We start from the raw sequence: 25,559 nt of genomic DNA, 5'->3' as shown, positions 1-25,559 counted from the left end.
AAAACCTGAGGGAATTAAGGAAGACCACATAAAGAAAAAAAAATTTAGAGCTTTTTTCTCTTCGGACTTTACGGGAACATAAAGGCAAAGATTTCATCTTTCCAGTCACAACGAGGTTCCCAGATTTTGGATGCTGAATGCAAAGCAATGATGACGATGGTACATTCACAAAAAGTTCCCTGCATCAAAGCATTAAAATCCTATTCGAAAGATCCAGTCCAGAGAATACTGGCCCAACAAGAAGAGTCCAACTGAATCCTGCATCGTGCCTTGATAATATCCAGAAAGAGTTTCCACAAAATAGAGAAACAGGCAGCAGAAAGGAATTTTTTCTTAGTGTATTTTGTTCTCTTCGACCAATGCAATTAAGCATTTCATGAAACTCTAGTCCACAGAGATTATGTCAGTTAAAGCAAATTGAAATCTCTCAAAGCCCTTCATTTACTTAATTAAAACAAAGAAAGGTTCCATGGCTGCTTTATTTCCGCAAGACATACTTGGCTGGCACTACAAGATAAAATTATAATTGATGGGTGAGGTTACAATTGTTAATGGGAAAATTGGGGATACTCTGTAACAAAAATTTAGAAGCTATGAATAGGAATGGAGATAAAAAAAAAATCTATCAGAATCAGGAACTACATGATCAATCTCCCGACATGTTAGACAGAGTTATCTGTTTATCTTAGATAAAATGATGGGTTGGATATTCATGCTCATATCCGTTATAGTCATAATACAGCCTCTCCCCCTTGGCAATGTCCCGAGTAGCGACCAAAAGGACCTGGCATTCACCATTTACATTGTATCTCACGCACTTAAGATTCTGCTTCTTCCTCCCATCCCTGCAAAGGTTTCAACAACGGTTGTAGATATTCTTGATTCTCAAAATATCTTGACGGAACCAAACAAAGAAGTTTGTAATGTTGCATCATTGGATGACAAGATTTGTAGCTAGAATAATGGAGTACGGATATCAAATTTAGATCAAATGGATTAAGTTACCATGGAATGAAGAGCAGGGTACTATTTGTTAAGTCTCAAACATAAATAATAGGTAGGATGCTTACGGAGTATGGTTGTTAATTCCATTAATAAAGCGAGCAATGTTTCCACGTTTATCAGGACAGATTACAAGGCTTTTAGATGGATCCTTTGCTAGAAGAAGGGTCATCATGCTGTCACAATCGTCATTTTCCCGATTCACAATGTAGTCCACATCCCCAGTATATTCTGCGATAAGTGTCATGTCCTTTATAGGGCCGTCAGCCTCTACAGTATAGCTGCGTTGGAAAAATACAACAAAAACAGATTCAATTTGCATTTCCTGATATTATAGCTACCCTAATAAGAGTTACAAGAACCAAATAAATTCGAAAGAAAAAACAATACCCTTCACATGAATCAAAAACGACAAGAAGAGGAGGGCATTCGCCTCTTTTGTACATAGTTCTACACTGTTCCAATGTTTCAGTATCTTCTTTGGAGAGAACCTAGTGGAGATACAACACATAATGACAGAAATTGAAAACTATCACATCAACCTGAATTGAAACTTCATGGAGGAAAATTGGAAGCATATTGAAAACATTCCCGTCCAAACCTGCATGCCACCATTTTCAAACTCTGCTTGATTGGCAGATCTAGGAGTCATCCCTTGCATGTAAGTGAGCTGATCACTGAATTCCATTCGCAATGCTGTTAAAGCTGAAGCAAGTGAACCCATTTGTTCAAGCCTTCGGGCAGGCTCTTCCGTTGGAGAAAATGGTAATATTCGTCTCCTCCTTTTCTTGTGCAAAACCAACGTACCGGAACGTCTGCGACGTTTTCTAGTATCTAGAAGAGTCAATTGAAAGGCATCAAGTGAAAACTACATTAAGTCAAATAACATGTGTAAAGAATAAAGTCCAATTTGATAGGCATTGTAAGACAGTCTATATAAAGCTTGTCTACCCAGCTGTTAAAGCTAAATTAGAATGTACACATGGAACAATAGCAGCAGGGTTTTAAATCGCGGCAGTGTATGTGATACAGCCATACATCGGTCGATATCAGACCGTATCCACCGATATGTAAGTAAATAACGATATCGGAGGTCCAAAACCCCGTTATGTAACGACCGATACAATACGTAATGGTGTTTTAAGATTTACAAACAAGTATAATAGTTTGTTAGAACTTGTCCCACTCAGAGCTAGGGTTTCGGAGGCTTTTGGACAAGACTCCCGCTTTTTGTGTCTTAAGTGCAACTTGTTTCATTGTTTGTTGTGGTCCCTATGTTATGGATCCACTGTTTACCTCTCCATGTGCGGGTTACAGGTCGCAAGTGCGGTGGTTTGTTACAGCTTGTTAAGTGCAACTTGTTTCATTGTTTGTTGTGGTCCCTATGTTATGGATCCACTATTTACCTTTTCGCGTGCGGGTTAGGGGTCGCCAGTGTGGGGGATTGTTACAGCTTGTCCCACATGGTTAATTATAACCTCCAAAACAAGTATATGAACCTGGGCGGCCTCTCACGATTGCAAAATCACAACCTAAACCTGCAACATTAATGGTTGCAGTAGATGTACAAGGAAATGAGACTGAGAGTAGGAGAGTCAATGGGTGGTGGAACTGGAACCTTTAATGAGAATAACATATATTTAAAGAGCGCAAACGTGACTCAAGGCTAAAGAGAGATTACAACAGTCAAAAAACTCTAGGTGGATAAAAAACAAGCAATAAAAAATGAAAAGAAGAGGGACTTAACTAAAGGGATTTTTAGCTTCAATAGAGGATTCCATTTTCTTCATTAATTCAATTAAGATAATCACAAAATTTCTCCTCATTCCTGCCTCTATTCACAAAAACTTCAGCTAAATCATGCATTAAGGGTAATCCACTGAAAAACAAAGGGGTTTATTTATCCCAAGCATCTCTATGTTCAAGAAGGGGAAGGATCGAATCACTGGCAATCTATCCCGTAAAACATGTGATGAATGTTAACCATCATCTCATATATAAGCTTAAGTTGTTATGAAACGTGCCAAGAATGTGTGCCAGTATCTCCAACACTCCTCTCATGTTCAACCCTTAATTGCACCAAGCAGTAGCGGGAAGGGGGAGCTAGAGCGGGAAGGGGAAGCGGGAGCCTATAGAAGATCCTACATTTTTACAGACAGAATATTTTCTTTTCTATAGTTGTAATACTGGAAGCTGCGTTGAAATATAAATAAATATCTGAAATTGACATATTGGTGTCCGTTGCAAATTAACTCTTTAAATACAAGTCAATATCATGAAAATATGAAGTGCTACAGTAAATTTGAGTTAATTCTTATTGTAGTACGGCTACTAGTGCCTTATGGATGCAAGTCAATATCATATTGGCAGCTCTTCTTTAGTTGCTTTGGCATTCATAGGCTTTCGTACTCTGTAGGAGCAAACTTCTTATGACGAGATTCTTACATTGGAGCGCGGAAGTAAGGTCCTGGGACAAATTTGTCACCCTAATGGGAGGATCATGACCGCATATTGCACATACAAATGCTAACATCTACACTTAAAGAGTAACATCTGAAAGGAGGACACAAAGATCAAATGCTCACAAAGAGAGTTGAACCAACAATTCTACTAATTTGAGCTTTGATAACATGATATATTGTCAAGCACCATCTGAAAATTTAAGTTGTTACGAAATGGCACAGTAAAGTACATCAAGCTCTCCCACAACCGAGGTTGCGAACAAGCCGATCCAAGAGTTTGGAAGTGTTCAAGTTGGACTTGGTATAAATCTAAAGCGTTCAAGCCCGGCTTATTTAAGCTTGAAGCAAGCCACAACATTTAAACTCAAGGTCGGCTCGTAGGAGGCAGGACATAAGATAGGCACACATAGAACTCCCTTAACACATGGCCCTTTGAAAAACTTGACTCTTCGAAAATTGAAAATCCAGAATAGGTTAGTCTATTGAAATCATAGCAGATGGAAAGCACGCATCTTAAATTTCAATTGCCAAGCTCGCGAGCTGACTCGAACTGAGCAATTTTAGCTTCGGCTCAGCTCGTTTAATCAATGAGCCCAAGTATGTGGCTCGAGCTCGTTCATGTACACGTCAATAATATTAAATATGTCATGCTTTGAGATCTCTATGAACAGCTCGGCTCATATGTTAGGTCTAGTATCTCGATGGCTTCCAAACTATTATACTACCAACCATGAGCATAATATTTGGTACCGGATTTGAAGGAAGAGGAAAACAAATCCGCACTCAAAGTAAAAGGGATAAGCTGATCAACAATGGGCACAGCACCCACGGGATCCAACATATTACCATCAAAGGAGTCCAACAAGGACCAGAGGGCTCAGTAATGCTACCATTCTATGGAATCCACCACGAGAAGAACAATAATGAACTCACCACCTATCCGAAATCCACTTAATGACCATATTCACAAGACAAAATCCTTACTATAAATAAGCCAAAGGTTCTTTAAATGTAGAAAGACCCAATACTTTCCCTTACTCATGGCCAAAGGGCATGTGGTAGGTACAGAAACAGGACTGACTCTTGCAATACTCCAAATAAATTCTAGATACCTTCCATCAAAATGTTTCAAAAACCTACATGAATACATTTGCAACCTTTCGTCTAGACAAAGGCTCTTCGCAAATGACTCTTTAGCCACACAGATGAATAGTACTCGGTGTAGTTGCATATAGATGTTCCATTTATACACACACACATTGAAGAGGCGTATTCAACGTGGCACTACCTCTTTTATGCAAGGAAAAAAAAAAAAAACTCATACAAAATCCACATCATTTTCTCCACTTCTCAACTCAGTTTCTTTTCGTACTCCACCCCTCCATGTTTATGTGTGTGTGTATATATGTGGGTGTGTGTGTACACTAAAGAGGTGTAATCCACATGGTGTTACCTTATTTTTTTAAGAAAACGAAAAAATCACACAAAAAACAACATCCCCCTCTCAACTTTTCTCGTCTCACTCTCTCTTCATCCTCCACCATCCCCTTCCCCAAGTCACTCATTTATTACCCACCACCCCTCATCTCAATTCTTTTTCTTCATCCACACTTCTACTTTCCTAAGTCACTCATTTATTAGCCATTATATCATTCTAATAATTGATCCTTTAACTTTTATTCCATATTTGTTGGGGATTCCATATTTTATCTTTGCAATTAATCAGGTTTTAAAACTTTTTACAATTCTATATTTGCAAGTGATTTGAAAATTTTATGTAGATAAGTGTAGGTAGGTTAAATCATAAAGTAATTCTTCCCATACTCTGTTGTATAGCATGGGTACTGCACTTGTATATATATACACAATACGATAACCCTAAATACATAAATTAGAAATTAAAAGACGCCTAAATTCTTGGATAATGACAAATTTTGCTCCACGTTCCCATTGGCACGCTCGAGTTGAGACCTATAAATTCAAAGTATTTGCCAAACTAACACTTGATAGATTATCACAAGAAAGAACAAACTCCACACATCATATTTGGCAGGATAACAAAAAACAACCAGTTTTGAACTCATAAAAAATTGGTGGTAGACTACAGTGAACACGATTCTTCCGTTTCTGCTCCACATCCATGGATTAGCTCTCTTCAATTTGATTGGCCTTGATCATCTTCACAACTAAAGTTGTTAGTTGCTGACTTTGTTCTGGTATATTTCCATCTTGATTATCGTCATTGACTTGGAACAAATCATCAATCTCTTCACCTCCATCATCAAAAACTACTATATTGTTCTTGACGTTCTCATCAAGCAAAATCAAGTATCCATCTTCCGTACTGGTATTTATTGGAGGTGATTTCAATTCACTTTATGTTTATCCGAAAAAAAATCCTTGAACACTAATCTTCACATATTCCAAGTTTAGAACTATGCTTCAAAAGAATATCATTTCATGCATGATCTTTCCTCGCTTTTTCACTCAATTGCAGCACTTTATCTTTACGTGCCAAGGAATGAAAACTCGGCAGAATAAGAATGCTGCTTTGATAACAATTGGATACCGGATTCCAGAGAAAGAAACGAGTTCACCTCCTAGGAGTCGAACACCAAGGGATATAAAATATCACCCACACAAGGAGTTCAAGAAAGGATAAGAGGCTCAGGAATGCTCACCACCACTCCGAGGGATCCACCAAAGAACAAATAACAAGGAAATCACCACTTACCGAATAATCCACTTGAGGAACTATTTCATTGTTAACCACCAAATCATCTAAAAGCTTTAGCCGTTCGAGTGAGGGGTATCTTTACAATTGATATCCTCAACACGCCCCTTTCATGTGTAGCTAGGCTCTCCTCAATAAGCGGGTTAAACATGTGCAAGTATTGTAATTATCAGGTAGGCAGTGAGGTTCGAAGTTCAAACACAGTATGTATTACCTACTCTAATACCATATCAGATTATTAACCACCAACTCATAAGCTTAAGCTCTTAGAGAAAGGGTTAACGGTATAGTTATATTCTCAACAGGAACTAAGAAGAAATCCTTTATTGTCCTCAAACCAAGGGTTACTTAAATGTAGAAAACAACACCTTTTTTCCATCACTTATAACTAAAGAGCATGTGGTATTTATTGGCATTACAAACTTCTTTTTTCTAGACTCCGACTAAATTCTAGATAACATCCAATAAAACTTTAAAATACTTAGCCGAAGACATTCACAACTTTTCATCTACACCTAGACTTTCACAAGTGAACCTCTTTAGCTACATGTATGAATATATTCTTAACACAAATAGGCATTACAAGACAGTATTCTGTAGAGACACCCAATACATTCTAGATGTCTTCCAATAAACCTATAAAGAACATAGACAAATACATTGACAACTGTCCATCTACACCTAGACTTTTCACAAATGACTCTTTAGCTGAGTGCCTAAATAATTCTAGACTTTTCACAAATGATTTTGTAGCTGAGAGGCCTTTGGCCCAATGGCATCAGAGTGCACTTAGGTACTTAGAGCATCCACATTGTAATAAGCAAATTGGTATGGATAAGCAAACTTAACAACAATGCTAAAAAAATACCTCACATTGTAATAAGCAAAGTTACAAGTCTTTTAGCAAATAACTAAATTCCACCCATTCCATAACCAAACTTAACAAGTTTTACCAATAACCAAAACTCAATAATCAAACCCAATAACCAAATTCAAAACTAAAAAACTAAAAAACACCACACATTAGAATCGTCTCATCGAGAAGAATAATTTGGTGTGGTCGGGTGCGTGATTAGAACTCGTATGTAATTGGATATAGGTGCATTGCGTATTGTGGGGGTTTTTTTTATAGGGATGCAAAAATAACCAATGTGGAGGTAAAGTTTGTTAAGTTTGATTATGAACTAAATGGATAATCAAATGCTGACGTGGCACATTTTGGTTATTGATTTTGATTATCCCCATTGCGGATGCTCTTAGGTGCTAGGAGAAATGAGATCAGGAGTTCAACTCCTCCTTCAATGAGCTAATCTAACTATCCTATTCCTTTCCCTATTCCAGTACCATGGAAAAATTGCCGCAGGTGATAGATAGATAAAAAAAGGCCTACAATTTTCCACAGATTACATAATTTAAAAATCAAAATTGTGAAAGATGAAACCGAAATTAAACTCACCTTGAGGGGATATGCACTTCTCAGAATTAGCACATTTCTGAATCCGGAAAAAATCGATCACCTTCGTCTGGGAAAAACCTTAGAAAACAAAAACACACATTTTTACATATGCACACACCTACTTGCATCAGTTGCATGTACGTATCATTGTACATATAATATGCCACATTTGTGTAATCAGATATGAGTATCAGACATGTCAGTTACTGATAGCATTATCGCTCACTATTGGTCCTGTGCTAGAAAGGATAGGAATCCATACGTTCTACGGGGCGATTTCTCGTTCAGTATCAGTCAAGTGAAACAAAATGTCTAATCAGTCCCGTCAAACAAAAATGTCTAATCAGACAATCGCCCCGTGGAACAAAAATGTCTCAAGTAAAAGGATGGGAATCCATACGTTTGACGGGGCGATTTCGGGAGCAGCTAGGGCAGTACCACGACCCAATGGGGACGCGGACCACGATCGGCCGGAGGCACAGCATGTGGTACCCATCGTCGCACCGGTCGCACAGGAGTATCTCGTCCGAATCCTCGCCGGACCCGCATTTACAGCAGACGACCCGGCTGTAGTCGTCGCGCTCGGTCACGGCGTACTTGGCTGTCCTCATGATGTCCTCCATCGACCTGAACTTCCTGTGCGGCGGCGGCGGCGACGGGCGGCGGCGGGGAGGGAAAACCTTCCGCGCCGCCGCCGGCGAGCTGGACAACGGTGCCATTGGGGCCGGCGGGGGGCAGAACGGGAATTCAGTGGATTGGCCGAGGGCTGATCGGGAATTTAAGTGTTTTTTGACAGTGTGATTGTTGAAGAGAGTGGAGAAGAAGGGGGGAAAAAACAATGGGGGAAGGGAGTCGCGGGGAATTGGACAGGAGGCAGGTGGCTACGTTGCGCCGAGTGATGTGGCTGGAGATCGTTAGTGGGGCTACTGTGCGCTTCAGGTGCGCACGGAATTCGCATGTGCGCACCTCGGAAATGAGCTCCGCGATTTTGGCTTGCCCCTTTCTATTAGCCGTTTGGATTTGTATTTTTCGAACCGTGGTTGTCTTTTTTTTGCTAATCAACAGTGGATTGGTTTAAGTTTTAATGGTCAGATTCTGGTTCTAAAAGAATAAAAACCGATACATTTGACACTGATTTTTTTTACAAACGTGATTCGAAGCTAACCGGAACCGATTTACTAGTAATATATACATGTATTTATATATACCTCCATTAATATGTGTCATAATATTTCCATGTGTGTTTTGAAACAACACACTTGACTCTCTCTCTAGTTTCTCTCTCTATATTCCAGTAAATCCCTTGGATTTCTCCGCCTGGGGGAGGTGCCGCCTCCTTCCCTCCTCCCCCGGGCTCTCTCTTTCCTCATCCCTTTATCTCTATTGGGCATCTCTTTCCCTGTTGTTGCTCTTTCTCCCATCGCATCCCGCCCTCGGCTCCGATCAACCGCCGGCTTTCACACTTGGTGTATCAGGTTTCTGTCTAATGGCGAGGTTGGGTCGTGGGCTTTGGGGGGCGTGGATCGTGTTGTTTCCAGCCGTATCACTACTGAGTGATTCCGGAAAGCCTAACGGCGTGGGAGGCTCCCGTTTTGTGCAGTGGGAGGTCACTGGATGTTGCGGCCCTTCTCTCCGGCGATGCCGTCTCTGCTCCGATCTGTGGCTTTGTTTGGAAGATCTGCCCATGGGAGATCAAGGGAAGCGGGGGTTGTTTGTGGAGTGGTGGTTGCTGGTGGCTACGGCTGAGCCCCGTTGAAGCTCTCGGTTGTTGATGACTGTTTGGGTTTGGGGGGTCAGCGGCAGTGGAGCAAGGAGTGATGGTTGTGGTGGAGGTGTGGTGATCTGTGGTTGGTTCTCTGTTTTGTTTGTTTTGCAGGTTTTTCAAAAAAGAATGGCGAATCTGTTGGGTTTTGGTGGTCGGGGTGGTGGTGCGGCGGCGGCGGTTATGGCGGTGATGCTGGTGGTTGATTGCGGAGGTGGTCGGATCCCCTATGGATGGTGCTTAGGCTGTCAAGTGTTTGCCCGTTTCGGATCTTGGCTGCTATTTTGCTCCCTCTGGCACGAGGATCTCATTTCTGTTTATGATCACTAACGTTATTACTGTTTGTTTGCTGCTGTCTGTGTTTCGCTTGGTGGTGGTTTGCCCGAGCCTGGTTTCTCCGTTCCCTCGTTTTCATAGGCCGGAGCCCTCCGCCCCGGCTGCTACATCTTGGAGTCGCCGGCGTGGCTTAACAGCGAGGTGCGGCTTCAGTGTTTTGTACAGCAATGGCGGGTTTTGGAGATTCTTGGGTTAGAGTTTGGTTAGGGCGGGCCGGCCTATGGTTTGGGCCAGATTGGGAGATGGGCTTATTGTATATCTGGGTTGTAATTTGGGCTCCTGCAATTTGTTTATTGGGGAAATTCCTGGCCGGTCCCAAATTTTACATAGGATTCCATGCAAACCCTTTTTTAAAGTTCTATCCCATCTAGACCCTTTTTAAAGATGCTTTTACTATTTCGCCCCTATCACTTTTCATACCTCAAGAATTCACACCTCCGAAAATTCACACCCCCAAGAAGTCACACCTCCCAGAATTCACACCCTCAAGAACTCACACCTCCGAGAATTCACACCCCCCAGAATTTACACACCTCCAAGAATTTACACCTCTCAGAATTCATACCCCCAATAATTCACAACTCCGAGAATTCACACCCCCAGAATTCACACCCCTTCGAGAATTTACACCTCTCAGAATTCACACCCCCAATAATTCACACATCCGAGAATTCACACCCTCTAGAATTCACACACCTTCGAGAATTCACACCTCTCAGAATTCACACCCCCAATAATTCACACCTTCGAGAATTCACACCCCTCCGAGAATTCACACCCTCAAGAATTCACACCTTCCAGAATTCACACCCCCAAGAATTCGTACATTTCAGAATTCACATATCTTTGTAAAATTCACACCTTTACGGAATTCAAACCCCCAAAATTCACATATTTTTTTGTAGAATTCACGCCCCATCTGCACTATTCGCACCCGAGAATTCATACCTCTCAGAATTTACACCCATTCGCAAGAATTCACATTTCCAAAAATTCACACCCATTCGCACTATTCGCACTCCCGAAATTCGCTTCTTTAAAAAAAGACGCAATTTACACTTAAATAAATAATTCACATGTTCGTAAAAGACACAATTCACATCTTAAAAAAGACAAAATTAGCATCCCATCTATACTTTTCACATCCTCGAAAAATGTGATATCAATTGAGAGACTCGTGATATTTACAGAACAAATCAATTGAATCCCAATCATGCAAAAATTCAACAAATCAATTCACACCAAATGAAGTACAACAATCTACTGTATAACAATACAAGAACGAAACGATTACTAGAGAAATCAATTGAGTGACTCATGATCATTACTGCAACGATCTCGAACGTATCGACGAGCGTAGCTGCAAAATAAAATTAAAAAAACACAACAACAATCACAATCAGATTAATTAAGAAAAAGAAACAAATAAACGTATATATTTATATCTATTTACGAATAAGAACTTACCGAGGTGGATTTCTCCGAATGATCCGCTACCGATCTTTTGCTTGAGCTTGTGTTTGCCGCCGACGATCCCGGCAAATACAAGTTTTCAGTTGCCGGATTTTCCATTATGAGTTCATCAACCAGATCTACAAACACGTGGTCAGTTCCTAATGCACAGATCGAGTTTTCAGTTGATTATTCAGATGTTTCCACAGAAATAATAGCTCACTGTAAACAGTGGTGTTCGAAATCGAGGAGAGGGACGAGAATGGCGTCGTTAGTGAAATGAGACGATTGGCGGCGGCGGGGAAGAGGGGGGGCGGCGGTTGCAGTTTCCGGTGGGGAGTTGTTCGGAGGGTTGGATCGGATTATGTCGCCATATTACGGGAGAGGTGGATGCGTATTATGACGACGAGAGTCCCAGCAAGAGGGATATTTTTGGTAGTTTACCTAGAACAGGGGTTAGGCGGAATAGTGTTGACAGGAGGTGGGCTTAGACGGGAAGCGGGTGACGAAAAGGGGCCGGCAAGTAAGAACCCCTTGTTTATTTGATTGTAACTACATAGACCTCAGGAGTTAGGGCTTTGTCCTTGCCATGTACTATTTTCAACCTTTGGTTGGATTCCCCTCCCCTATTCCCGTTTTAATAAATTTTTCGCTGTTAAAAAAAAAATTTCCATGTGTACTATACATATTTTATTGGTTTATATAATTTCTTTTGGTGAGTCATTTTAATGATGATAGTCTACGAACTATTTTTATTAATTTTGGTTCAAGACCTTTGTTAAGGAGGAAGAAGCCCTGATTGCGTGGAGGAGGAAGAAACCCAAGTGAGGGCCAAGAGTCATTTGGAAGGATCCTAGGTAAGGCGATCTACAGTGATATAATAAAAAATAGATAACTAAAAGTTAACACATCAGTTTTTTATTATTCATTTAAAAGTTTGCTAAGAGCATCCGTAATAATAATAATCAAAACCAATAACCAAAATATGTCACGCCAGCATTTGATTATCCTTAGTCTATAATCAAACTTAATAACATCTACCTCCACATTGGTTATTTTTGCATCCATAACCAAAAAAACCCCCCACAATACACAATACACATTTGTCCAATTGCAAACGAGTTTCAATTACGCACCCAACCACATCAAATTATTCATCCCGATGAGACGATTCCAATGTGGGGTATTTTTTGAGTTATTGAATTTTGAGTTTGGTTATTGAGTTTTGGTTATTGGTAAAAATTGTTAAGTTTGGTTATGGAATAGATAGAATTTAGTTATTTACTAAAAGACTTGTAACATTGCTTGTTACAATGTGAGGTGTTTTTTTGAGCATTATTGTTAAATTTGCTTATCCACACCCATTTGCTTATTACAATGAGGATGCTCTAAGTTTAACAATGTTAAGATGGACAATAATCACTTCTAGTCCATAACCAAAAAAGGGGGTCCACTACAATTTCACTCACTCACTCTCCCTCTTTGTTTTCCGTCATTCCCTCCATTACTTTTCTTTTTCTATTCCTGTACCCTATTTAACCAAACTAATATCACAAATCGACCACTCTTTTAATCTTCTAAAAAAAATCAAATGTGTTCTTGAATTTGGAAAAGAATGCAAGGTTCTTCATGTACTCAACCATATGGGAGGAACGAAAAACGAATAAAATAGAAACAGGAAAGAAGAGTGTAATACCTAAATCCGGCGACGATGGGTTGAATTTTAGATGATCGAAAGATATGAGCATCACTTTTGGAGAAAAAGAAAGAGAAATAGTTTGTGGGTGAAGTGAAGAAGATATAAAGCGTTTACCAAAAAAAAGAAGAAGATATAGAGCAAGCGAAGAAGAAAATAAGAAATATCAGTTGAAACACGCGTGTATACAAATTTTGGAACCAATTAACTTATGTAGTGTGGGGTCCACAAATTTTGATTATTGAAAAAATTTGCAAGTTTTGGTTATCTAAAGCTCAAAATTTGATTATTTCTACGAATGTTGCTAAGTTTGATTATACTATTGTAAGTCATCTTTTGTACCAACATTGTTAACTTTAAAAACAAGAAATTTGATTTTGGCACTCCAGTTTTAGCCACTGGCACTCCACTTTGTGTCTTAATCATATGAGATTATAAAACAAAAGGTGGAATGCCACTAGCTAAAAATGGAGTGCTAAAATCACATCCCAAAAAATAATTGACTTTTTATTATACCACTGTGGATGGCCTAATAAAGAGGGAGATGCGGTATACCCTAAACATGAGTGGTGGCACACTACAAGCTCCCAAGAAATACTTCGTGTATGTATGTGTGTGTGTTTGTGTGTGTGTGTGTATGTGTGTGTGTATATATGGGACCGATTTCGCTCACAAAACATTCGACATAATATTTGACACAAGTTTTGCGTAGGACCCCACACAAATGATCGAGCCGTTCAATTAAAACAAATGATTACTAACAAATGTTACGAGATAAAAGTGAATGAACCGATCAAGTCATTACCGATATTCAAATGAGTTGATTTTTCACAACAACTATTAAAATAAACTTTAAACAAATTGAATGGCTCCGATTATTCGCATAGAACTCCGATTAGTTTTGTGTCAAATATTCCGCTTCCGTTGACAAAAACATATAACACAACATTTGACACTCAATCTCAGTCATTGCTTTGGACGGTTGAGATTATAACCCAAAAGAACACACACACACACACACACACACACACTCTCTCTCTCTCTCTCTCTCTCTCTCTCTCTCTCTCTCTCTCTCTCTCTCTCTCTCTCTCTCTCTCTCTCTCTCTCTCTCTCTCGTCTGCTTTCTCCCTACCCACCCCACCCCGACGACCACATCCTCAGCAACCCCATATCCGGCTTTATCTCCGGTGACACCCTCCCCAGGGTTTTGTAAAAAGTTGCATTTTTGTTCTGCTTTGTTTTTGTTCTATTTAAAGAAAAATTTGCTTCTTTTTGTTCTCCTCTTAATTGCCTTGTACATGGGAGTGGATAATAAAAATTTACAAACTTTGAATCAATTTGTTTACTTAGAAAATATGATATAGAACTTCAGAATTGTAAGAACAATAAATTTTAGAAATGGTCCCTCTAATTTCAACCAAGTCTTAGTTAAGTCCCCCTAATATCAATTGCAATGCTTTTAACCTGGAAGTTTGGTTAACTTACCTATTAGGTCCAATAAATAACGTTCGCTTCCGAAATTAATGAAAAAGTGACTAATTAAGGAGTTGAATTAAGAGACATTGTTAAGCAATTGAGTTGAGAGATATGGGAAAAGCCTTTGAAATGTCAAAATTGCTTTTCATTAGGCACTTTTCCATTTGTTTGGGAAACATATGTTATCTATTGGGCCTAATAGATACATTAACCAAATGTCCGGGTTAAAAGCGTTGCAATTGATATTGGGGGGATGAAACTGAGATTTTTTAAAACTAGAGGGACTATTTCTAAAATTTGTCCTTGTAGGAATTATCCTTTTTGAATCGGATTTTCCATACATGGTTTGTTTGGCATGGACAATATGTTGACGACTACAATCAGGGCTTGGATTGGGTGAGAGAGAGAGAATGAATCGGATTTTCCATACATGGTTTGTTTGGCTATGGATAATATGTTGACAACCACAATCAGGGCTTGGATTGTGTGAGAGCGAGAGAGAGAGTTAATGAAAACCGAGAGCATTCAAGAGGATTCTTTTGGTCTCTGGTGGGGGAGGACCAAATGCTCGTCGGCGGCGATAGTGTTTCTCTTTGGATGGGCAGCATGAGGGAGGTGAGGGGAGAGAGAGATAGAGAGGGAGAGAAAGTATACACTAAATGAGAGGAGATTATTAAACAAAACTAAAGCCAAATAAATCTCAATCATAGGCACGAGGCTAGGGCCCAAACTACTTGAGTCTGAGCTCGTGTTCGTTCGTTAAAAGCTTGTTCAAGATTGGTTTGAAGCTTGAACATTTTTTCGAAACTCGTTAAGATTTTAAGCCAAGTTTGAATGATTTACTGCTCGGTTCATTCGGCTTATTATGGATAAAAAAATTTAAGCTACTTGAAATCGTCTCGTGTGTGGCTTGATTAATGCTTGTTTGCGATTGGCTTGTCTTTCAAAAAAGCTATCTCAAACATATTTTTGAAGATCGTTACGTTATTAATTAAACCAAGCTTGATCAACTACCTGATTGGTTCGTTTATTACCCTTACACATGGCACAACCATCCCATGAACCAACCAATAAAAACTTTACTAACAACAATAACAAGAATCCAATTTATACCGAAAAGGTTATACAAAGTGCGGAAGCAATGATTAAAATCCTAATACTAAAATGCAACATTCCATGTAGGTCAAAAACAAGAATTTCCAAGATGCCGCTAGAGTCCACACTTTACACAACTCGCCTAAAAAAAGATGATGGGAATTAGTCAGTTGGTCGACGCTCAATGAATGAATGACAAATCACGTATATTAAATAAAGTCTAAAACAAGGATTAAAACAAATTACCATGTTACCATAACTCGGCATACAAAGACAATGGAGAATCACAACCAAGCAGTACCAAGGCCAACAAATAAATAGCTCAAAATTGGATCTAATATCGAACTTGGAGTTACCAGAGGTTGGGAGCCCGTGGAAATTTCCTTTAAACGATCCACCGAAAGATAACCGTTGACCATTAAGATTACCAATCTAATCCAGGTCTCTTCCCTAATGACTAGGGTCACCAACACAAAGAGGCATAAATTCCCTGGACTTCAAAAAAATAACTGTTCCAAATAATATCCATAAAGATCTCACCAAAAAGAACATTTTAGACCAATAATTAAATATTTACCGTATGCCAATTTATAGTAGAATCAAATACAACAATTAAGAGTGCCAGCACTTGCGAATTTTTATAAGAAAAAAAATAGTTTAAAGTACACGAAAAAAGTTCAAAAGTAGGTAACTGGGGCTCAGCTATGAAAAAAAATAAAAATAAATTCACCCTTGTAGTTCGAGTAATATATAATGCGACCCTACTGCTACAAGTAGAATAAATTCCTAAGATCAACCCTCAAACCCAAACAAAAACCCTAATTTGCCAACTACAATGAAAGGGCCGATTATGAAGCAGGCAACTTCTACACCCTTCAAGTTCTTGAATTTTTTCTGGATCTCCACAATTCGTTGTCTCCGTCGATTGTATAGTTTTCTCCTATTTAATTAGTAATTATTTCTCCCATTTAATTAATTGTTATTGTTACTCCAAGAATGAAAGGCTTTTTTTTACGAATGGTCCTCAATGTATTAGCGAAATGTCAATTTGGTCCTCAATATATAAATCGTGTCTATTTAGTCCCCAATATTCACAATATGTGTTTAAATGGCCCCTCAGTCTAATTCCATCTGTGTTCACTGTCAACTGCAAGTGTATTTTTGAAACTTCATTAAAATGTCTACAATGGAGGAAGAATGAATTCTATTCACACCCCCTTAATTTCTCATACCCATACAAACACTTTTATTCCTCTTAAGCCTTTCTAGTTCTTCAAAATCGACAGCCATAACAATTTATTACTTCATGACTGACGAGAACCCCGAATCCAATAAATCCAAACAAGGTTTCTCGGTCAAAACACTACCAAATCAGGTTCGTGAAGATATGATGACACTACCTAGGAAATTTTTACTAGAATTGGTTGAAGTCACCATGAGCAGGAACTGGTTGAAGGCACATTAGAGCTCGACAATGGCTCCATCTTCGTCTATAGCATCATGTTGGCTTCGAATCCTATTCCACCCGCCGGAGAAGAAACAACCACCACGGCGACGGCTTGTTTGCGAGGAGTCTTTCAGTTTCGTCTGCAAGAAATTGTCATGGCGTGATCAGTCGACGCGCTGATGCCGGTGTCCGATCTTGATGCTTGAAGAATAAAACCCAAACTCAATCAGATGAGTTTGAGTGCTTAGAGGACTCTCAAGGGACTCAGATTCATCAGCAAAATGACGGAAAAGGCGGATGCAAATAAGATCTGGTGTACAGCGAAAATTTGGGAAAACAATAATACAAGAAGAGATAGGGTTTCCAAAGTGAATATTTCACCTTTTCTTAGGCAGATTAACTCAAGTTTTCTACTTGTGTAACATTGGCTTTGGAGAGGGAGAGAGAGGGAATTTGGTATAGAAGCAGTAGTGCGGTGGTCGGTCGGAGGATGTAGCGGTGGGTGACGAGGTGGTGCTTTGGAAAGATAAGAAATTTGATTTGGATAATTTTTTTTTTCACGGATTTGGATAATTTGGGGTTCAACAAATTAGAAGGATGCTTATAAAAAAAAAAACAAATTAGAAGGATTTGATGTCGGTGGTGGCGTTTGGGCATTTAAAGAGAAGGCCCCAAATTGAAAACATGCTAGAGGAATTTCTGGGTTGACCAATTTGAGAGATTTGGGTTCGATAGGGGGCTAGGGTTATGAGGGTTTTTTTGTTTTTTTGTTTTGTTTTGCTGTTTAGGGTTTTGAGATTGAAAGATGAAGTTATGTTGGTGATGGTTGTTTAAAGACAAAAATACCCTTGCACTTGATGGTGACACAGACGGAGTTAGACTCAGGGACTATTTAAACACATGTTGTGAATATTGGGGACTAAATAGACACGATTTATATATTGGGGACCAAATTGATATTTCACTAATACATTGGGGACCATTTGTACAAAAAAAGCCAAGAATGAAATACCGACTTTTTGAATATTGCCCTAATTTCTTCTTTCTTTGTTTGTTTGCAACTTGTCCTGCTAAGACGATTAAGAAATCACTATTTATCGCCCAAAAACTCTCAAATTTTGCCCTAATTTGTGGTTATGGTTTTTATTTGCAACAGTGATTCCTATAATTTGTGTTTGGGGGGAGGGACAACAACATCGAGTGGGTCTTTTGGCCAGGCAATTGAGAAGGAATCAGCAGCAGCCGCAGAAGTTGGACTCTTACCAGAAATAAAAGGATCTGGTGGCGGCATTACTATGTCTCTCTATGTCATCGCCACTGATTTGCATAGGAAGGACGAGGATATGAATGACAAAAGGAGTCGTCCTTGCGATTTACATGAGGGGCTCGTTGGTGTTTGGTTGCAATGTTACCTCGTCCACGACTTCGGGTGGTTGTCTGAGGAGGAGCTGGAGAAAGCAACCCAAGCTGTCGCCTGTGAGCACGAAGAAGAATGCGGTAGCATGCTCGTTCCGCTTGCGGAGGATAAATGTGACCGTATGGTATCCAGCTTTGTTGCTCTCAACAGTGGGGGTGTCTCATTTTGTTTACTGTCTAGGTGGTGGTCAGGGTTCTTTTCTCGTCCCCGTAGATTGTCAATGTGCTTTGTACCGATAACAACACCTAGACTCCCGGTCCTAGCATGCTGCGTGCTAGAATTACTCCCGCCTCCGTGGTTGTAGACGACAAGATATATGTCTTTGGCGGTGTAAATCCCGATACATGCCACCCTGGCCTCTGGGCCGAGGTCCTGGACACCAAGGCTTTGGTTCCTGTGTGGAGTCGTTTGCCACGTCCGTCGTCCTCCTATGCTTTTTGAAGATATTGGCATATTTGCCGTAGTAGTCAATGATGGCGAGGATCTCATTTTTGGAACAAGGCATGAGAACGAGCAAGAGGATGCTGGAAGTTATAGCGTCTCTTCAGCTCAGGGAGGCAAAACTATTTTGCTGGGCTCAAGGTTTGACTCTGTTCTCCTTCTCTATATCCTAGAAAAGCGTACATGGCGAGTCATCCCCGCAGAGTGTGGTCTCCCGGGATGGCCTGGTCCCAAACCCGTGGCAGTCGGACATATGTTGTTTTGGCCTGGTGATTATTTCTACGCATATGATCTCCGGCAGCACTTACTGTACGGAGGTGTCATTAGAGGTCTCGGCATTCAGCTTCAAAGTTTCCTGTTGCTCGATCATCCTTGTGAACAACAACTTAATCATTTAGATTTTGAAGATTTCTGCTTGACGTGGTGTGACTGGTTTGGAGATTTCACCTTCCGATATCAACGGCTTCACACCAGCGCAGTTCGGGTTCATCTCTATACAGAATGGTCCCCCGATGTGGTGAACCACTTGATGTTGGATGCTTTTGTCGTGTCTTCCCGATCTCATATCGTACCGCACCACTTTGGGTTCGAGAGTAGCTTTCTCTTGTAAGTATCTTAATTGTTATTCTCCAATCTTGTTTTCGCATGTATTCGCACTAAAAATGCATTGGTTGACCTTGGTTGGGATGTGCATGTTAGCAGCCCTGCATGTTCAGTTTGGTGTATGAGATCTGTCTCCAAATGGTATGCTGACAGATACCCTTGGCCGCTTGCGCGAGGGATCGGGGACTAATGTACTCTAGTTGTTCCCTCCCTCATTTTTGAAGACTTAGTCCTTTAGCAGCATAAGAGGGTGTAACTTCGAGTTCTTAGTTGAAAGAGAAAATAGACTTGATCCTGTGGAAGTCTATTTTCTCGTCGGCCACCTCATATTGGGCGAGTGATGGCAGTACAAAGGTTTCACACCTTGAGCTTCGTCGTCCACCACCCCCTCTTTTCCCCTTCCCTTCCGTTTTGCTCAGTGGCGGACCCAGAATTTATTGACAGTGGGGTCAATTACCTACCCTAAACATTATATCAACATACAAAAAAGATTTAAGCAGACATCTATTGATCTTATATAGTTCATTTACAATATACTTACAAAAATTACTTGCACTGAAATGCCATACAAGAAGTGGTTAAGTGAATTATCTATCTATAAAATTTCTCAAAACAAAAAGGATATCTATTTATACCTTAAAATTAAAATTCCAAATGAGTAATGATTTTTGCACTCATATTTTTATTTATTTATATGTCCACTCCTTTTATTGTCTTTTAATGAAAACTACACAAAGTTCACACTAAAAGATAAAAAATAAAAAAATGGGGTGCCTTTATAAAAAAAGAGAGGATGATATTCATTTTCTTCCAAAAATACATACACGAGAAAAAGAAATTAATTAATGCCCCTGGAACATGACTGAGCACAAACTTAGATCACGCAAATGTATGAGGTCCACTCTCAAGTGTGTAAAATCCACCTAAATATGTGGTTCAGATTCGTGCTCAACCTAACTCAGGAGCAAGGAATAACTTCTCCTAAAAGAAGTTATACACAATCCTTTTGCCCCAGTCGATCTTTCTTGTTGACAGAGAGATACCTAAAAAATCTGGACAATTATTTTACTTATAGGACAAGAACCAAAGGATATAGAACTTATGGGGCAATTCTATTATCTTTGGGGCAACAACTATAAGTTCAAAAGCCTATGGGGCAAAATTATCAAAAATGTCCGAAAATTTAAGTATTCCTCTGCTGGGTTTCCCAACTCAGGGGGGTCACTTGACTTCCCTTGCCCATTAATGGGTCCGCCCCTGGTTTTGCTTGATATCTTTAAATTGCTTACATGCAAAATTTCTACCGTTGCTTTGCAGTATCTACTAATGGACTGTACTGCATTTGGAAGGATTTATGTCTGGTTGAAAAATTGTTAAAGAAAATTTTCCTTCTATGATGTGATTTATGTAGCTATTAATTCCTTCCCTTTGCGATTTATCATGCCCTTCCTTGTAGTGTGCACCGCCAATTCACCATGGTGCACGTTCTCTCTTCATCATATGCCCATTTAACATGTGTATCCTCATTTTCCTTCTTTGCATCTGCTTATGGTCATTACGTTCCAGGGATAGATCGCCAAGCGAGGGAGAAAATCTTGGAGTATTGTTTGACCCGGGGAACAAAATTGCAGAAGAGAATGCTTTGACTTCTTAGGGTGAAGTATTTTTAATCAGGTCCTCTGTGTACAATTGCCCTTTTTCTTTTTTTGGACAGAGCTGCGGATCGTTGCAGGGGCTTCTGAGCTTTGCCGCCCACTGTTGCCGGAGCGCCTGAGTTTTGTTTGATGGAAGATTTTGGGGTGGTTCTGATTCTGGTATTGCACTTAACAAAGGGATGTTCTGGTTTGACCCTACTTGATATGGTTATTGTTGCTTGCAAATCCTGAATAAGCTTTTGGGCTCTTTGAGTTGCCTCTTGCTTGAAACATCTCATATTTCCAGCGTCTTTTATTGTGAAGTATGGATTTTGATCAATTTTCAGTGATTTCTTCTTCTTCTTCTTTTTTCGTGTTTCAAATTGTCTTACTTTGTCCTATTTGGTCAATGTAGAACCATTTTCCGGGATGATAAGTCCACAAGAAACACAATGTACAAGTTTTTATAAAACCCGAAGTAAAAAATCTCAAGAACTAGAAGGAAAAAAAGGGTGTGTTATAATGATTAACAAATTTCTTTGAAAATCTTAAGCCGCCCTTATTTTTAAAATAATTCAAAAACTTAGATTATAAGAATCAGTTCTCCACCAATTGACACATTCTATTGTATTTAGGTTTTGTGGGTATACTGGAACTTTTGAAGTGAAGAACCTTACAGGATTTTTTTTTGAATGGCGAAGAACCTTACAGGTAATATAGCTCCATCTTATCATAGTAAGAACTATGTACTGTGCATGCCCATTAAATGAGAAATCAAGAATATATAAAAGAAGTTGAATGACGTGCTTCTAAGTTCAATTAGCATTGTCACTAGGAATGGCAACGGGGCGGGTTTTTTCTTGCTTACCCCGACCCGAAATTTATTACCCGGCACTGACCCGACCCCCCCACCGGGTATTTTTTGGGTACCCCCATTCCCGCCCTGATCGGACAACAGGATTACCCGTCGCTCTCCGTAAAAAATTAAAAAAAATTCTAATCTAAAAGCAAAATAAAAGAAAATAAGTATAAATAAAGTGTTAGTTTAGTATAATGGTGAAAATATAAAGGTAGGAATATAAGGGTTTTTTAGTATAATGATAATAATATTAGGGTAAAAATATAAAATTTGAAGTATTAATGATAATTAGATTAGGATAAAAGAATTCTTTTATAAATAAATACATTTCGGGGCGGGGTACTATCACCCCGAACCCTACCCAAATCCGGCCGGATTTTAGTATTTTTACCCTTACCCGATACCCAAAAAGGAGGTGAAAAACCCGCTCGCAGCAGAGCTGGTCCGATTGCCATCTCTAATTGTCACTTGTCGGTGTTATGTAGTTCACATTCGTGATGAATCTTGTGATTACTTTCCAGTAACCACTGAAAGGACATATGTATCTTATAAAGGAGCTTCAGCTTTTAAATTCTTCGTAATGGTTACTCTTTTAGTAGTAAATTCCCTGGTACTCTTCCTACACTTTCGATATTATTGCCATACATGGTTTGATTAGATAGGTATCAGGCTTCAACTAATCAGCCAAGAAAGTTACTTTTTTATTTTACTAGAATCGAGCTTTAAGCATTACTGAAACATGATCCTCATATTTTTTGGTTCAAAGACATTACTCGAGCATATCTTGATTCAATGATTAATTAGTACACGAAGATGTAAAAATATTTTAGCGCTATTTGTGTCTGCCCTTTTCAAAATTTATACGGTTATTATGGTGTAATTTCCGTCAGGAAGTTGGATATTTCGATTTTTCTTTAGTCTACTACGTCTCTGTATCTTTGATTGTACTTTTGCGAGTGATTGGTTTTTTTTTTAGAACAGTGCCTACACGTCTTCGTCTGCTAATTCATGCAAACAAAACTTCTTGCATAAATTTCAGGCTTTTCTTGTGCAGATCTGTTCTTGGTTTGTTATTATGTGCCAGCAATGATGCAAGTGAAGCCCTTGATAAGTTGAGATTTTTAAGTGTTAATGACCCTTCTTTTCTTGGGGATGCTGGCGAACTAGCGATTCGTATCAAACCGGACCCCAACAATGGGACCATCACTATCATAGTATCATGTATGTTAATACTATTCAATGGTATGAAATCTTGTTTTACGATAAATTTCTCTGTAATGGATTTATCTAGTATTGCGGGGAAGATACTGGTATAGGAATGGCCAAAGATGAGCTCATAGAAACTATTGCTCAGCGCATACTTCAAAGTTACTGAAGGCTCTCAAGGTAATTATTTCTTTTTACTTTGGTCTACTAATTATCAGTTTCTGGCTTATGAATCAAACCATTGCTATGGAAACTAAGTGGAGTCTCTCTGTGTAGGAAAATTCAGAGCAGGGAGCAGACAATGGTTTAATAGCTCAATTTGGTGTTGGATTCTATTCAGCATCTTTGGTTTCCGAAAAGGTGTGGTACAGGTTCATATAGTTGTGGTTCCATTCCAGGTTTTAGATGTAAGAGATTTTGTTTCTTGTTTGCCATATTAATGAGAGCGGTTCAAATATTTTTTGCAATTAGGTGATAGTGTCAACAAAGAGTCCACAGTCAGATAAGTATTATGTATAAACTACAGATATGACACTAATTTACACATTCTAATAACAAATGTTAAAGATACTTACGGTAGCAGCATGAAAACCCACGATCACTATGTAATAATTGTAGCAATTGCTGATGTTCGAACAATGTAGATTTGGATTCCGAACGCACTGAGTAGTAAAAAAGAGGGTGGTAGAGAGATAATAGAGAAAGAGATGTTTGTTTGATCATTTTTCCAAACGAACTGAGGAAGGGTCCTTCTGAGGGGGTCCAAGTATCAAAAAATGAAGTTGTATGAGGTGTAAGATAAAATTCTACTATGAAAAAATCATATGGCATATTAGTTTGTAAGGTACTCCATTAGTATATTTAGTACCCCTGTAAAACATACCTATCTTATCTATATTTCTTCTTTACGGCTCAAAATCTTTACCAGTACTCTCTTTTCTTTGTCCACTCAAAATCTTTACCCAGTTTACTTCTTTGTACACTCAAAATCTTAACTTTTTTTCTACCTTTATTCTTTGTCCACCCAAAACCTTATCCGTTTGGTTATGGAGGAAATTAACTCTTTGTAGATTGAAGTTAGATTCTTGTTATACGATCCAATCCGGTTCCAGCAACTGGTTCGATGGAGAGCTAGCCTCCAATGTGCTGGATTTGACAACAAAATGTTTCATTTCTAGTATTTGGGAGAGAAGATATGCTAAACGAGCTGCTCAAAACTACACCTGTACTAGAGTGAACATATTTGGTTTTTACGAGTTAGAGGGTTATCTGATCATAGTGTCTCGAATACCAAGAAAGAGCTTGAAGTAGTTGCTGCCCATGTACAGGATGCAGTTATTTGACCAAGATTGGAACGGGATCCCAACAGGGTGTCCCAAGGCTTACAGGGTACTCTCAGGTAAGCAATTTCGATAGTTTTGATTGGGACACAATTCGGGTTAGATCACGGTGTTCCAATGGAAACTATCGAAATTGTTTACCTGAGAGTATCTTGAAAGCCTTGGGACACCTCGGTTGGGAACCCGTTTCAATCTTGGTCAAAAAACTGCATCCTATACATGGGTAGCAACTCCTTCAAGTGTTCTTTCTTGGTATTCGAGGCACTATCAGCAGATACCTACCCCTCCAACTCATAAAACCCAAATATGTTCACTTCACTACTCGTATAATATTGAGCAGCCCGTTTAGCATCCTCTCTTCCCCCAAACACTAGAAATGAAACTTTTTTTTTGTCAAATTCCGATACATTGGAGGCCATCGAACCAGTCGGTGGATGTGGATTGTATTGGATAATAAGAATCTAGCTTCAATCTACGAAGAGTAGTCTTAATTTCCTCCATAACCAAACGGATAAGGTTTTTGGTGGACAAAGAATAAAGGTAGAAAAAGTTGAGATTTTGACTAAGGAAAGAAGAAGTAAATTAGATAAAGATTTTGAGTGGACAAAGAAAATAGTAAACTGGGTAAAGATTTTGAGCCGTAAGAAAAAAAGGTAGATAAGATAGGTATGCATTACTGGTGGACTGAATATGCTAATGGAGTATTTTACAAACTATTACACCTTATGTTTTTTTTCCTAAGGAGAATGTTGACTTACACCCCCTTCAACTACAATTTTTGATACTCGCACCTCCTCAACTTTCAACCGAATTGACAGAAAGACCCTTCCTCAGTTTGTTTGAGAAACGATGGAAGAAACATCTTTTTCTCTATACTCTCTCTACGACTTCCTCTTCGACTATTGCGCTCGAAGTCTAGATCTACGTTGTTCGAACACAATTACTTCATAGTGATCGTGGGTTTTCATGCACTGCTACTGTAAGTATCTTTAACATCTGTTAGTAGTATGTGTAAATTAGTACTATATTTCCTTGCCTACCATGCTTTGTACCGTGTCGTGCCGGTCCATTTAATAATTTTGCTGCGCAACCATAATGCAAAATGGGGCTCAGCTGTTACCAAAAAAAAAATTTCACACCT

General features: G+C 39.2%; 2 protein-coding genes across 5 annotated transcripts; one reads left to right on the top strand and one right to left on the bottom strand.

Moving 5' to 3' along the window:
* Window positions 1–407: 407 nt before the first annotated feature.
* LOC131303803 (probable Histone-lysine N-methyltransferase ATXR5) lies at window positions 408–8,677 on the bottom strand. 2 transcript variants are annotated; one of them, XM_058330835.1, is made up of 7 exons: window positions 8,055–8,677; window positions 7,690–7,732; window positions 4,850–4,863; window positions 1,604–1,863; window positions 1,393–1,493; window positions 1,071–1,283; window positions 408–845 (listed from the first exon to the last, which is right to left on the bottom strand). In XM_058330835.1, the coding sequence occupies exons 1-7, from the start codon at window positions 8,371–8,373 to the stop codon at window positions 686–688; spliced, it is 1,110 nt and encodes a 369-aa protein (XP_058186818.1). In that variant the 5' UTR covers window positions 8,374–8,677; the 3' UTR covers window positions 408–685. The 2 variants fall into 2 exon arrangements, with proteins under 2 accessions (XP_058186818.1, XP_058186817.1); XM_058330834.1 differs by lacking the exon at window positions 4,850–4,863 and having other exon boundaries at window positions 1,604–1,836; window positions 7,655–7,732; window positions 8,055–8,676.
* A 7,576-nt stretch (window positions 8,678–16,253) lies between these two features.
* LOC131303801 (uncharacterized) lies at window positions 16,254–23,549 on the top strand. 3 transcript variants are annotated; one of them, XM_058330832.1, is made up of 5 exons: window positions 16,254–16,350; window positions 18,075–19,382; window positions 20,946–21,193; window positions 23,164–23,258; window positions 23,355–23,549. In XM_058330832.1, exons 2-3 carry the CDS (start codon window positions 18,766–18,768, stop codon window positions 21,031–21,033), a joined length of 705 nt encoding a protein of 234 aa, XP_058186815.1. In that variant the 5' UTR covers window positions 16,254–16,350; window positions 18,075–18,765; the 3' UTR covers window positions 21,034–21,193; window positions 23,164–23,258; window positions 23,355–23,549. The 3 variants fall into 3 exon arrangements, with proteins under 3 accessions (XP_058186815.1, XP_058186814.1, XP_058186816.1); XM_058330831.1 differs by having other exon boundaries at window positions 22,927–23,258; XM_058330833.1 differs by lacking the exons at window positions 23,164–23,258; window positions 23,355–23,549 and having other exon boundaries at window positions 21,094–21,860.
* The last annotated feature ends 2,010 nt before the right edge of the window (window positions 23,550–25,559 follow it).

The sequence above is a fragment of the Rhododendron vialii genome, chromosome 10a, assembly GCF_030253575.1.
Source record: "Rhododendron vialii isolate Sample 1 chromosome 10a, ASM3025357v1".
Lineage (NCBI taxonomy): Eukaryota > Viridiplantae > Streptophyta > Magnoliopsida > Ericales > Ericaceae > Rhododendron > Rhododendron vialii.
The sequence above is the reverse complement of the archived record's forward strand: the minus strand, read 5'-3'. Positions and strand labels throughout refer to the sequence as shown.